At 39.1% G+C, this 15037-nt stretch overlaps 1 protein-coding gene across 1 annotated transcript in view; it reads left to right on the top strand.

Annotated features, from left to right (window-relative positions):
- The first annotated feature begins 864 nt into the window (after nt 1–864).
- EIF3A (eukaryotic translation initiation factor 3 subunit A) overlaps nt 865–15037 on the top strand; it is a 35289-nt gene continuing 21116 nt past the window's right edge. Inside the window, exons 1-7 of the mRNA XM_004428123.3 lie at nt 865–1041; nt 6601–6791; nt 6960–7096; nt 7579–7742; nt 9699–9898; nt 11179–11387; nt 13160–13331. Coding sequence (XP_004428180.1) covers nt 993–1041; nt 6601–6791; nt 6960–7096; nt 7579–7742; nt 9699–9898; nt 11179–11387; nt 13160–13331 — 1122 coding nt within the window. The 5' untranslated portion in view covers nt 865–992. The remainder of the gene's footprint in view (nt 1042–6600; nt 6792–6959; nt 7097–7578; nt 7743–9698; nt 9899–11178; nt 11388–13159; nt 13332–15037) is intronic.

Below are 15037 nucleotides of genomic sequence, written 5' to 3'. Positions count from 1 at the left end.
CTGTTTGAACATTAAAATTGTTAATCAATAATAAAAGACGGTGCCAAAGGGCCTGTTATAAATCGATTTTGTTTTCACTGACATTCATTTTTCTTTTGTTTGCTTGTGATGTGGGCTGAATGTAAAGACGACAACACGCCTATGTATTTTCAAACATCATGCAGGTCTGTTCTGCCGCAGGGCTTGTGCCCTCTGCCAGATTGCTCTGTCCCGTGTGTCCCCATCTCTCAGGTCTCAGCTCAAAACTCGCCTTCTCTGAGGGCCCCCATGCCCCAGGCAATCTCTGTGTCATCAGCTTTTTTATTTTACCTAGAAAGGAAATAAGCTTATTTGTTTAGTTATTTAGGACTCTCCTCTCCATGGTAGGCCGTCCTGTGACAGGTCACCACTATTTCCCAGTGGGAAGCAGCTCTGGCTTAGTGATACCTGCTCAATGCCTTTCCGTTAAACGGACAAATTCGGCATTTTGACTCAGCCAAGACAGGCCATTCCCTAGGCAGATGGGATCTGATTGTAACTTTGCATGACTCCGTACAAATCATGTGAAAAATGGATCCGTGCAGACCCCTGCCTTCTCGCCGGACAGAAACTCGGACCCAAATCTCACCCTTCCCACCACGATTCTCGCTCGAGGAGCGAGGGGCTCGAGAAACACCCGCCTAAGGGTCCCCTCCGAGTCCCGAAGGGTAACGACAGCGCGCGGAGGACGCCGGCCGTCGCCACGTCAGCCGGGTCGCGTGACGCCAGCGCGCCTGCGCACGAGGGAGGGGCAGCGCGCGCGCAGACGCCCGCCCCTACATCCGGGGCCTAGGCGGCGGCGGCGCCGCGGCGCGGGGGTCACGTGGCTTCTTCCTTTCCGTCTCTGGCCGGCTGGGCGCGGGCGACTGCTGGCGAGGCGCGTGGGAGCTCGCGCTGGTTCCCCTTGGTCTCGTCTCCCGGCCCGGGCCACTGAGGAGTTCGCTGACGCCGGGTGAGCCGAGCCTGCCGCCAAGATGCCGGCCTATTTCCAGAGGCCGGAAAATGCCCTCAAACGCGCCAACGGTGAGTAGGAGATGGGGCGCGTCGGCTGGGACGGCCCGAGGCCTCGCAGGTCGTGGGGTCCGGGCCTGCTTCTCGCTGCTCCGCCGCCCGGCTGCGGCCGGGGAGGAGGCAGTGCGGCCCGTCCGCCCCCGTCCCGGTCCCCGGCCGTGGTTGGGCATGGTCCCCCTTCTGCTGCAGCCGACCGGGGCGAGAGGCGCGGAACCGGGAGCCGTCGTCCTCCGGGCCCTTCCTTCCCCGCCGCTCCTGCTGCGTGTCGGGGGCTGCGGCCCCGGGGACAGAGCTGCCGGGGCCCGGGCTCCTCCCCCGCTGTCCGCCTCCGCCGGGCTCTCTCCAGGCCACGGGGCTTTCGTGTGCTTGGGCCCCGCGCCCCCGGCCGCCATCTGGGAGTGCCGGGGAGGAGGAAACATGGCTCCCTCCCGGGGACAATGCACGCGAGAACCTCGGCTCCACCTCCCGCCGGGGCCGGAGCCGAGCGGTCCCACCCCCGGCCCTCCCGCAGACTCCTCCGCCCCCCAAAATCCAGCGCCGGGCTTGGCTGGGTCAGGGTCCACCTCCCCTTCCACCAACCCCTGTATCGCCGCTTCGGGGACTCTGACCCGTTTAACCTGTTTCCTGTTTTTCCTGGCATTGATTATTGGCAGCCCAAAAGTCTGTTCCGAATCACAGGAAGTTGGAACAGAGTTAATACTATGAGAGAGAGACTTCAAGTTCTCTCTTAAAGATAACGAAACTGAGGCCTAAAGAGAGAATGGCTTGCCCAAGGTCACTCCGCGAGTTAGTTGTTGAGCTAGGACGCTAAAACCAAGGTCTCTTGGCTTCCAGATCAGTCGTTTTTTCGCCACAGCGCTGCTGCCTGCGGTTTTTGTTTTCATATGTGTACTAAGTCACGGGCGCTTTCCTGCAAACTTGTGCGTTTATTACGTTGGTATTATGGGGGTGCAGATGTATTATACATGTCTCTGATCTTTAAAAACTTTTCTTGTTTAGGGTTTTTTTTTTTTAGCCTAACATTTTGTAAGTGGTGGGGCGTCCATAGCTCTTATCTCCACTCTTTCTGCACTCAAGGAAGTTAGGGGTCTTTTCCATGCTGTAGATGGAGATGCCGTGTCTGTTACAGTTTTATGTTTGTGGAGCCTGTTTTGTTAGCTTGTTTGAAAATTGCTGTTGTGGAAAGGTCAGTTTCAGTCGTTACATAAAATTGATCCTGCTGATAATCTGTCAGGGCCAAAGATGTGTTTGTCACGTGGTGGTTCTTTTAACTAAAAGTAACAATTTTGGGCGGGATAACAGTCTGAAATAGTATGGTTCCACATTCTGTGGAATAGAGTGGTTGTTTTAAAAAACAAAAGTACAACTTAGATCTGATCACTACTCATTCTAACGAGTGGTCTAATGGTTAGAACAGGCAAGAAGTTTAAGGACGTTAATTTATAGGGAAGAAAATAGATTGAAATGGAAATTTATCACTACAAAATAAACTGTAGCAGAGTGAGGAAAAATTTCCTTTTTGATATTTCGAAATTTAGAATTGTGTTACGGTATATTAAATGGCTCAGATGAAATTACTGCTCTAATCGCTAGAGTCATTTGGATGCTTTACCAACGGGCATTTTTCCCCATGTGAATAGGCTGAAGCACTGTAATCTCGAGGGCCTGAATAGTACACATTTGATGTGTTCAGGCCTTGTTTCATCATTCCTCACTTCTGAATCTTCATGTGAACTTAGTATTTCAATAACTCTAAACTTTTGTGTAGTTTTAAAAAAGGCTGTATTGATTCCCCGTTGCAGCCCTTTTGAGCTGTAGGGTGGGTGTTTCTGTGGAAGAGATGAGATGCCTTACCTTTCAAGAAGTAATTTCTGTGCCTTTGATCTTGTGCATGAGAGATCCCTTCTCAGAGTGTCAAAGTGAGTGGAATGTGGATGGCCCGCGGCACTGCTTACGAAACTTTTAATAGAATGATGAAAGTACATTTCATTCAATGGAAGTAATCTTATTTTATCTAAATGTTTTATCTATAACTTTTGTAACCTCAAACACATTTAGACCTAATCCATTACCTTATCTTAATAAAATGTGGATAATGTAAGTGTAATAGTCCTTCAAGTCACCCTGAGTTTGTATATCAGAGCAGTATTTTTGGAAACAGTGATTATTCAGGAAGATGAGAATTTGGTCCAGTAGTTACAGGCAAGAAATTCATACCCCAGAATCATTTGGAAAAAGCTCTTTTTCCAGATTAGATTGTTAGTAGTGCCAAATTAGTTGTTCCTGACCCTGTAACAGCCTTTTAATTAGCACTCCAAAACCAATGACTTAAAAAATAGTTATTAAACCCACAAATTGTGTAACATTATAGCTTATCTACTTGGTCTGTTGCAAATAAACTAGTAAAAATAAAGGGCTGATCTAAACTTTTTCTTTATAGGTAGATACATAGTTTCAGTCATTGTGTCTGAAAGGTAAGCTCAGAATGCTCACCATTTTAGTAATAGTTTATAATTCCAGATTTTAATTTTTTTCAAGAATATCCATCTGGAAATGAACATTTAAACATTGCAGTAGAGCCTTTTGTGACCTTTCTTTCTATCCTCAAAAACTGTTTTTTCCCAGTTAGATAATTCAGAGGAACTAAATCCTCCTTGTATGTAGAATAGGGTAAAAACAGAAGCGCACCATGGTAGGTTATCATGATAAATTTGTTCTCATTCCAGTTTTTTCTTTTACAAACATCCTTGCCTGGTATCCATGTTTTCTTTTTTTGTTGGTGATGGTAGGGGTGTCTGCTATGAAAAATAATTTTTTAATGCACTTATTATTTTTAATGCATTTTCAAGCGTTGGCTTGTTTGAACTTACTGCTTCAGAGTTTGAGAGTATGGGATTTGGAATCATAAATTTTGATTGTTTGATCTGTTTTGGAAGTGAAAAATAGTTTTAGTTCTATCCGTAAACATTACTTTTGATTTTTTAGAATGACATAAGAAACCACAATCTCCCATTTAAAAATAAGAGATTGGGAAAGTGAATTAATTTTAGACAGTTCAGTATTTTGTCATCACGCCATGCTGGGGCCAGCTCTCAACTTGAACTCTCTTTGTGCCTCTTTCATGTTACAAGCAGATTGACAATGCTTGTGTACAGTAGTATAAGATTTAAATCCTTATCCGATTGGGAACAATAGGTCATTTTAGTGCTGCTCTCTTGATATTCTTAATGTAAAGGATAAATTTAAAAACATTGACTCTCAAATTTTTGGATGATAGAGATTTTGTTAAATAGTTGTGAAAAACACCTGAAGTACTGTTGGATTTTAGAAAATAACCTTGTATGCATGCTCCAGGAAGAACCTAGGTAGATCCTCCTGCTTATTATTCCAACCGAGTATCTAGTTGTGTTATATCTTTGTTTTGTTTAGTAGGACTTTTTTTTTTTGGTAGTAAAATTGACTCATCTGAGAATGGTCTTTATCCCATAATGGCAGGATTAATATTGAGATTATTAACTTGAAGTAGTGAAGAGAAGGGGTTTTTATTCATTTGCATGTGAGGAATATGCTTTAATATAACATGGGATGACGTAGGATATTGTGTACTTATTTCAGTATGTTGTTTTGTGATTTGTCCCGTTGCAAACTTTTTAATATACTAGGGAGTTGGAATATTGTTTGTAGTTTTCCTGGATGAGGGAATATTCTGAGGCAACATTCCTGAAAGCTGTGATAGTTGGAAGAAGAAATAATAGAGAATTAATAAATCTGTAGATCTAGTAAAACCCCCAAATAAGGGACATTTGTGCCAGTTGTTTGCTTAGCACAGAGTTACATGTACATAATGCTGTATATTGTTACGTTAACTCTTAAAGAAGAATTCCTTATCAGAGATTTTTTCTTAGGAGGAAAATAAACAATGATTTTTAAAAACGGAGATGTAATATTTTACGACATTTTTTATAGTCTAAACTGATGTTTTAGTTCGCTTAAATTATTTTTCAAATGTTCAGTGGAAAGATTTTTTTTGTGTGAAATATGGCATTACTGAATTTTAAGTTGAACATAACCAGATGATTTAGGTTAAATAAGTCCTTTTTAAGTGTTTATGCCAAAGAAAATAAAGTAAAAGATGAGAAAAAATAAGCTAAATTTTAATCTTGGTCATTATTATTAATGTGATAGAGGAGCCTTTGCTTTTGACTGAATTTCAAAATGAGCAATATACGTAAGACCTAAGGTTGGAACTGGATTTTGAAATATTGCCATGTGCAGAATGCCTTCAGATTTAGGTGGTAGTAAATTCAAAAGAGTATAAGTTCTTTGCCCTATGTTCTAAGATCTTTTTTTCCCAGCTTTTAAAAATAAACTTTTAATTTTAGGAGTTTGAGATTTACAGAATTATTGCAAAGGTAGTACAGAGGGCTCACATATATACCACACACAGTTTCCCCTATTAATTAATATCTTACATCAATATGGTACATTTGTCACAGCTAATAAATCAATACCGATATGTTATTATTAACAAAAGTCCATATGTTCAGATTTCCTCAGCTTTCGCTAATGTCATTTTTCTATTCCAGGATCCCTTCCAGGATCCCGCATTACCTTTAGTTATTGTGTCTCCTCTGCTCCTTTTGGTTGTGACAGTTTCTTATATTTTCTTGTTGATGACCTAGGCGGTTTTGAGGAGTACTCGTCAGGTATTTTGTAGAATGTCTCTCAATTTGAGATGTGTTTTAACATTTTCCTCATGTTTAGACTGGGTAAATGGGTGGAGAGAGATTCTGTGCTCATGGATTGGAAGACTAAATATTGTTGTCAGTTCTTCTAAACCTGATATATAGATTCAGTAAAATCCCAATGAAAACCCTAGTGAGCTATTCTGTAGATATCTACAAACTAATTCTTAAGTTTATAGGGAAAAGCAAAAGACCTAGCATAGCCAGCACGATACTCAGGAACAAAGTTGGAGCACTCACACTAGCTGATTTCAGGATTTTACTGTAAGGCCACAATAATCAAGACACCACGGTATTGGCAAAAGACTAGACGCATTGATCAATTGAGAAGGATCAAAATAGAGAGCCCAGAAATAGACCCATATGAATAGTTTATCTTAAGGGAACAAAGGCAGTCAAATGTGTTTTTCTGCATCAAGTCTTAGCATGAACTAGCAAAAATTTCATCAACCAGATCACTGACTGAAATCATACTTGAACTTTCTATGTTTGCAGGGGGGAGATACTTTCCTCATGACTTCAATTTCTGGAACTTTAAAGTCACTTTTAAAAGACACAATTGGTATAGTGGAATTGAGTGAAATCCAGTTTCACCTGTAGACCATATTTTGAAATAGGTTTCATTGAACAATGAAACTAGGTTTCATTGTTTTATCTTGAATGGTTTTGGTGTAGCTTTAGAAGTCAAAAATAAATGTGACTTAAATGTGACCTAAAAAGAGATGGTAATAAGTTCTGAAATTAAAACAGCCAATTTAAAAAACAAGATATAAACTTTTGTATAGTATACATAACTGATTTTAATTCTCCTGAATTACTTTTCCAGAATTTCTTGAGGTTGGCAAAAAGCAGCCTGCTTTGGACGTTCTTTATGATGTTATGAAAAGTAAGAAACATAGAACATGGCAAAAGATACACGAGCCGATTATGTTGAAATACTTGGAACTTTGCGTGGATCTTCGCAAGAGCCACTTGGCTAAAGAAGGATTATACCAGTATAAGAACATTTGTCAACAGGTATGGATAGAGAGGGGTTTTATATTTTTAATAAATGCTTTTAGTAATTTTCAGAGGAGTTTACCTTTCAAAGTTAATATATTTTATATCTCATAAAATTTGCTTTTAAAATATTTTATGGTTGGGAAAGGTGTTTTAAGTTTTTTTTGTTTGTTTGTTTTTGCTTAGGTGAACATCAAATCTCTAGAGGATGTTGTTAGGGCATATTTGAAATTGGCAGAGGAAAAGACCGAAGCTGCTAAAGAAGAGTCCCAGCAGATGGTCTTAGACATAGAAGATCTGGATAATATTCAAACTCCTGAGAGGTATGTGGGTTAAACTGAATAAATTTTTCTCAGTGTTTTTCTCTACGTGTCTCCATCTCTATTTGAAGTAGATGTTTATTAGAAAGAATGCTTACATGATGTAATCTATGCAGAAATAGAAGTATAATGATGTACACCTGAAATTTTTACAGTGTTATAAACCAATGTTACTGCAATAAACAAACAATAATAAAAAAAGAATGCTTAACTTTGAAATTTTAAATGTATAGTAACTAAAAAAATCATGTACTCTTCAAAATTCATAAAAATGAAAAATTACAACCTTCAGGTAGGAGGGCGTGTACTAATTTAAGTAATTGTAATACTCATTGGGAATTCAAATTAAGTGACAGCTTTACAGTATGTCCAAAGTTCTAGGGAGAATTTGCACTGTTTTGTAATGATCATTGTTGGTTTTGGTTTTTTAATCATATGGCAAAGTAGGAAAGCATGTCTAAAATTATTTTCAACTTTTTCTGCAGTGTTCTCCTAAGTGCTGTAAGTGGTGAAGACACTCAGGATCGTACTGACAGATTACTTTTAACTCCTTGGGTTAAATTCCTGTGGGAATCATATAGACAGTGTTTGGACCTTCTTCGAAATAATTCTAGAGTAGAGCGTCTCTACCATGATATTGCTCAACAAGGTAAAACGAGAACTGATTTGAAAAGTTGACTTAAGAATAGATTTTGCAAAAGATTAACCATTAAAGTTAACATTTCTTTTCTCCACAGTACTTATTTTACATAGTTTTTATCCTTATTGTAAGATTTGGTGTTCATTTGAATATTAAAGAAATTCATTTTACTAGTTAAGATTATTCTCTATGAAACGTATTTCATTGACGTCTGAAAGACCTTTTAAAGTCATTTTGGAATTTTCCAAGTGACTGAAAGAATCAACTTTTTGATTGCTTTCTGGTAAACTTGAGTTCTACTTTTGACTCCATTACTGCATATTCTTGGGCAACCTGCTTTACTGTGCACTGGGTTTCTAAGGTCTTTTTAAACTCTGGATTTATATGATTCCATGAAAAGTATGTATGTTTCCTTTCTTGAACAGTACTACTGAATATAGAACTAAGCCTTTTTGATGACTCAAGATTATCATAAAAAGTATCCACTTGTTATACTGCATACACTTTTAATCTGAAGAACTGTATTGTCTGTTTTCCTAGTCTTTTTCTTTTACTGTCACTTACCTTGCTGTCAGTGCAGCCTATTAACTATATATGACTGGGATATGTGTGACTATATGTGACTTGAGAGTGGCTCTTGGCTTTTTCTTACTTTGGCCTTAGCACGGGCTTGTGTTGCCATTCTTTTTACTATGGGGATGATTGGCATTGTTTACTCAAGTTTTAAGTGACTTTGTGACTAAGAATATTTTAACGGGAGGGTTAGAACCTGTGTTGCATTTTGCTTATATGGCTAGCATGTGTGAATTTTCACTTAACACAAGTCAACTTGGGCTTTTTTTTTTTTTTTTTTTTTTTGTGAGGAGATCAGCCCTGTGCTAACATCTGCCAATCCTCCTCTTTTTTTTGCCGAGGAGGACGGCCCTGGGCTAACATCCGTGCCCATCCTCCTCCACTTTATATGGGACGCCGCCACAGCATGGCTTGCCAAAGCAGTGCGTCGGTGCGCGCCCGGGATCCGAACCAGCGAACCCCGGGCCGCCGCAGCGGAGTGCGCGCACCCAACCGCTTGCGCCACCAGGCCGGCCCCTCACCTTGGGCTTTTTAATAACTGTTGATACAAATACTAACTTGAGGTTAAACTGCATCACTTAAAGCCTATTGAAATAGAAATACTTTTTTTTTTTTAAAAGAAGGGCAAAGGAATTCCAAAAAAATTTTTAGTATTGCGCATATAACAGTAGAAAATTACTGTGTGTTTTAGTGATGGAGCAAATAGTTCATGTACACCCCTATATATGTAGTTGAAATTAGGTTACCATAAGCCCCCAATTTGTATTATGCACTTATTTTTTTGTGAGGAAGATCAGCCCTGAGCTAACATCCATGCCAATCCTCCTCTTTTTGCTGAGGAAGACTGGCACTGGGCTAACACCTGTGCCTGTCTTCCTCCACTTTATATGGGACGCCACCACAGCATGGCCTGATAAGCAGTGCGTTGGTGTGCGCCCAGAATCTGAACCCCGGCTGCCAGCAGTGGCGCGCGCACACTTGACCGCTATGCCACGGGGCCAGCCCCTTGTATTATGCACTTTTAATTAGTACAAAACCTTGTTGGTTTCTGTGTAAGTTAGATAACAAGATTCATTGTATTTCAGACTACAACTTTTTTGCACTTTTAGGATTTGAAGTGATAAGTGTTTGAAAGGTGAGTCTCTCCTAGACCTAAATTTAAATAGTTTTCCATTTGTAAACTCCTGGACTCATATTTTAGTCCTACGCCAGAACTGATGACTGTGTCCAAGAGGTGATCATGGCATATAGTATGCGGTGACTGATCACTTATAAAGACTGATAATGAGTTTGGTAAATCTTTTTAAAATAACTGATATGAAATAAAACCTATTCAGATACTTAGGTTGATGATAGAAAGTACCTAATGATACTTTACAATTATGCTTATAGCTTTCAAATTCTGCCTCCAATACACTCGTAAGGCTGAATTTCGTAAGCTGTGTGACAATTTGAGAATGCACTTGTCGCAGATTCAGCGCCACCATAATCAAAGTACAGCAATCAATCTTAATAATCCGGAGAGCCAGTCCATGCATTTGGAAACCAGGCTTGTTCAGTTGGACAGTGCTATCAGCATGGAACTGTGGCAGGTATGTTGTGAACTGTTAGCTTTCCTTTGTTGTAATAATAGCCCATATTACTATGTTTTCCCTTACTGAGTGTCTTCATCTTGATATCTATTGGTTAATTTCAATAGATAGGTGAGAAATTTAAGATTGTCTGATGGAGTAGGAGGAGTTCTGGACAGGAAATCTCAGAATATTTTGGTTCTAGTTGCCTGCTATGAAATCTGGGCCAAATCTATAATCTCTTTGGACCCAGTTTCTTTCCATGTAAAACAATTCGTCCTCAGTGCTGCTCAAACTGTGGGCCAGTGCCTGGTGCTAGTCTGTCAACTGTTTACTGGTCTGTGATGAAATAAGTATAGAGGAGAATATGCATTTATAAAGTTTTTTTAATAGCAATTTTATGGTAGTTTTGTGTCTGTCTGATTTTAAAAAACTGAGCTTGCCTTTCCATTTTGTTTTTGTAGTAATTTTATTTTGTAAAAGTATTGGTGGCGACAGTTTAGAAATTAAAAAAATAAACTTGGTCTTTACTACAGATAGTTGGAACAGCGCCACAGTAGATTGTCTCCTAGGTTTCTTAGTGTTGCGTTAGCTTAGCACCCATGCATGGTGAATATCCTACAGTGGAGATCTCAGCGGTGTTGAGAATCTTGTCCTCTACTTGGCCTTTTTTGCTCTGAGAATTCCTCAAAGGCATTTTCACATGATTTTGTAGTCATAACTTGAAGCTTTTATATATTTGACCAAAAAAAATGTGATTGAAATTACAGAGGCAGAAACTGAAAGTTGATAGTTTTTCAGCCAAGTGAAGATAGGATTTGAGTTCCCGTTTCTCCCCTGATATTTTCCTTTTCTGTAGGGACGCCCTTTAAATATTACCTGATACGAACTAAGGAAAAAAAAAGTTTTATAGAAAAAAACAAGTAAACATGCTCATTATAGAAAAAATGGATAAGTAAAAAGAAGAGAATATTCATCCATTATCTTACCACTCAAAAAGAAGCTCTATATTGTGGTTTATTCCTTCCAGATTTTTTTCTATGTATTCCTTCAAGTGGTATAATAATATGCACAATTTTTTTTGGTCTGCTCTGTCTAAGAAGTTTAAGGATTTAGTATTTTTATTATTATGGCAGTTTTCTGAAATGTTTCAGATATTATAGATGATAAAAAGAACCATACACGAAGGCATTTTATTTGCCACTTTCATTTTTAAGTATTTTCTGTTGCAGTTTCATAAAAAGATTTGAATGTTTTTTTTGTTTGTTTAGAATGCAGTGACTAATTTATACTAATTTTAGGAAGCATTCAAAGCTGTGGAAGATATTCATGGGCTGTTTTCCTTGTCTAAAAAACCACCGAAACCTCAGTTGATGGCAAATTACTATAACAAAGTCTCAACTGTGTTTTGGAAATCTGGAAATGCTCTTTTTCATGCATCTACACTCCATCGTCTTTACCATCTGTCTAGAGAAATGAGAAAGAATCTTACACAAGAAGAGATGCAAAGGTAAGAATGTTACAGTTGGGTAGTATTGAAATTATGAAGCAAATACCTTCCACTAAAGGCCATGGTAGTATGTTCTAGATTAGGGTTTCTCAACCTCTGCACTTTTGATGTTTGTGGTTTGATAATTCTTTGTTGTGGGGGACTGTGCGGTTAGGATGTTTAGTAACATTCCTAGTCACTACCCACTGGATGCCAGTAGCAATCCCTCCAGTTGTGACAATCGAAAATAGTCTCCAGATATTGTACTACTCAGGCATCTTCTTGGCCTTCAGTAGCTGTCTTTTGTCCGATAACTCTACCAAAAGCCCAATTGAAAAAATTGAATATTAGGAAAAGACAGTGTTATGGTATGGGCTTTCTGTATTTAGAATCTATTCTTAGAACAAACTAGACAAAAAAAACTACTTCCATCAAGTCAGTTTTTTTTCCTGGTTATAAAATATTAACTGTGTAGACTATTTGGGATATATGTATAGATGAATATTAAAAAGGTCTATAACGTAACAATCTAAAGACTTAATATTTTTTAACATAGCCTGTTTTCTTTCAGTCATGTTTGGTTTTTGTTATACGTTTCTTGGACTTAGGCAACTCACATACCATTCTTTTTCTCTTATTAGTAGACCACGTTATTTTGGCCTTTAGTAGAATTATGTACACGAAATTGTTTTTCTTTCAGCTTTACAGCAATACATGGAACCAACCAACCAACTGAATTTTTCTAGTATATTTTCTTTGAAACTCTTGAGGACAGTGTTCATTATGTCATTCAGTGTGCCTTATGTAATTTATGTCTGTTTGAGATAAGAAAAACTTGGTTTCCTTTAGAGTACTCCTGTACCCTCCCTTTAGAGAGTACTCTAATAACAAGCATTAGGCTATATTTAGCTCTGTGTATGTTATTTTGCTTAATCTTCACAATGGCACTGTGACTCAGAAAATTAAGTATCTCATCTAAGGTTCCAGTCTTAGAAATGATGAAGCTGAGGTTCCAACCCCTGACTCTTGGGCTTCAGAGCCCACAATCCTTCGTATCCAACAGTGCTCTGAATTCAACCTTTCTGCTTGTGGGTTTGTGTGTGTTTTTTTTTTTGCTGAGGAAGATTGGCCCTGAGCTAACATCTATTGCCAATCTTCCTCTTTTTTGCTGAGGAAGATTAGCCCTGAGCTAACATCTGTGACCATCTTCCTCAATTTTGTGTATGAGATGCCGCCACAGCATGGCTCAATGAGCGCTGTGTAGGTCTGCACTGGGGATCTGAACCTGTGAACCCCAGGCTCCTGAAGCGGAGCACGTGAACTTAACCACTGCGCCACCAGCCTGGTCCCTCCTCTTGTGTTTTAAGGAAGCTAAAATTTAGCTTTTGCCCGTCTTACATAATTGTGTTCACTTATGGTCCTTGTAATTTTTTTCCTTTTCTTGTCGTTTTTTTCCCTTAGTTTTTAAAGCTGCCTTAATTGTTTTTGTAAGGAGTGTGGGGTATACAAATATGTTTTTTCTGCCTTTTAACCCACAGTTTTTTTCTATAGCCAGAGAATATTGACAATAGTAAGTGGGTGGATGAAGTTCTGAGCCTCCAAGTATTCATTTTAATTCGGTCCATTTCTCTTTTAATCATGCTTTGATGAATAATATTTATGAATACAGTTCCCCATAGTGGTATACATATTCTGTCACTGGCATATCTTACCAGACAATTAAAGAGAAGTTTGTCTTTCTACTTATCAAACAACATTCACAAATTTAACAAATTTGTAACTTTGTTCTCCAGAATGTCTACTAGAGTCCTTTTGGCCACTCTTTCCATCCCTATCACCCCTGAGCGTACCGATATTGCTCGACTTCTGGACATGGACGGCATTATAGTTGAAAAACAGCGTCGCCTTGCAACACTGCTAGGTCTTCAAGCCCCACCAACACGAATTGGCCTAATTAATGATATGGTTGGTATAAGTTTGAGCATTCTTACAGCTTTGAACAGACAACTTGTATGGTCAGATTTTATAATTCATGATTAAATACTGGGAATTCTGGTATGTTGCTAGGGGATTCTGATGCATAGGCAAGTTTGAGAACCAGTGGTGTAAGTGAGCACTATGTTCAGTTGAGGTAATTAATCTCTAGTAGGTGAGCTGGAGTTAAATTTGTCGTAGCAGATGAGACTTGGACTAGCTCTGAGGAATAGTATAGACCACTCAGCAAGAGAAAAAGTAACGATGGGCATTTCAGGGGGCTATAGGAAAACTAATCAAGCTGACAGATGTTGGCAGTGTGATGATGAGGCTAGGAAAGAATGTGAAGTGATTAGGCCTGATTCTGGACAACTAGAATATTTCCAACTTTTTTGTCGTTTAAACTTTAATTTTATGTCACCAAAGCAGTGGTTCTTAATCTGGGGTATGTAATGAAATTGTGAGTGAAATACTTTTTAAAATGCAGATTTCTAGGTTTTAACCACTACATGTACTAAATCAATTTCAGAATATGAGGCCTAAGATTTGTGTATCTTTACAGTGTTTGACATTGATGGAATCTTTCATTCAGTGGAAATTTATCCTGTGAGTGTCTATTATATGCCAGACAAGTGATACTTAAATGGAGTCTATACTCCAGAGGAGTTGAGATTTTAATGGTTCTGATTCACGATAGTCTGACTTAGTGGTTATTGTAGTAGACCTCCAATAAATTACTTTGGGACAAGAGAAAAAAGAGAGACAGGTGCTAGAGAAAAGGCCATACTTTTCTGGCAGAATCTATCAATTTAGGTAAGAACTAGTGAGTTTTCTTTATAGCAACAGTTTTCTCTTGTAACATTTCTTTGTTGTAGTAGTAAGGCCAGTTCCCTTTGTAGTCAACTTTTGAAAAGAAACAGTATTTCTCTGTCTTTGTGTGCCTCCGTGTTTTATTCTGCTACCACTGCCCACAAAAGTCAGCTTTGTATTTTGGCAAGTTTTTATGGGACTGATTTAGAATTTTTTTTTTTTTTTAAAGATTTAATTAATTTATTTTTTCCCCCCAAAGCCCCAGTAGATAGTTGTTTGTCATAGTTGCACATCCCTCTAGTTGCTGTATGTGGGACGCGGCCTCAGCATGGCCAGAGAAGCGGTGTGTCAGTGCACGCCGGGGATCCGAACCCCGGGCCGCCAGCAGTGGAGCGCGCGCACTTAACCGCTAAGCCATGGGGCCGGCCCTTGATTTAGAATTAAATGTAATAAAACAATAGCATTGTCTTCAGGAAGAGGTCTTACTAGCAAATATGTTCAAAAAAAATTTTTTTTTTTTCTGTAAATACTGAGGGAGTGTGCCAAACTGGAAGTATAATCCTTATCTCTTGAGCCTGGTTCAGTATATACCACACCTTGGTGTTAAAAGTTTGTTCATTATGATAATGATTCAGGGATCAGTGTTGGAGAACCTTGGGCCAGGACATCCAGATTTGGGTCCTCATTGTGCCCACAGATAAGTATATAAATTTTTAAGAAGGGTATTGGTTGGTGTCAGGTGAATAGATTAGCTGACTGCCAAGAAGCATTTATAAATTTTGTTGAGTTCACCATATATCCAAGAGACCTGAGCTTTGGGCTCATGTAACTGAATTCATAAGCACCAAGAGAATGATTTTGTTATTTTTAGACAGACTCAAATTAAG

Source organism: Ceratotherium simum, chromosome 6 (genome assembly GCF_057802395.1).
Source record: "Ceratotherium simum simum isolate JZ-2026a chromosome 6, ASM5780239v1, whole genome shotgun sequence".
Lineage (NCBI taxonomy): Eukaryota > Metazoa > Chordata > Mammalia > Perissodactyla > Rhinocerotidae > Ceratotherium > Ceratotherium simum.
This window is presented reverse-complemented; position numbering and strand designations above follow the sequence as displayed.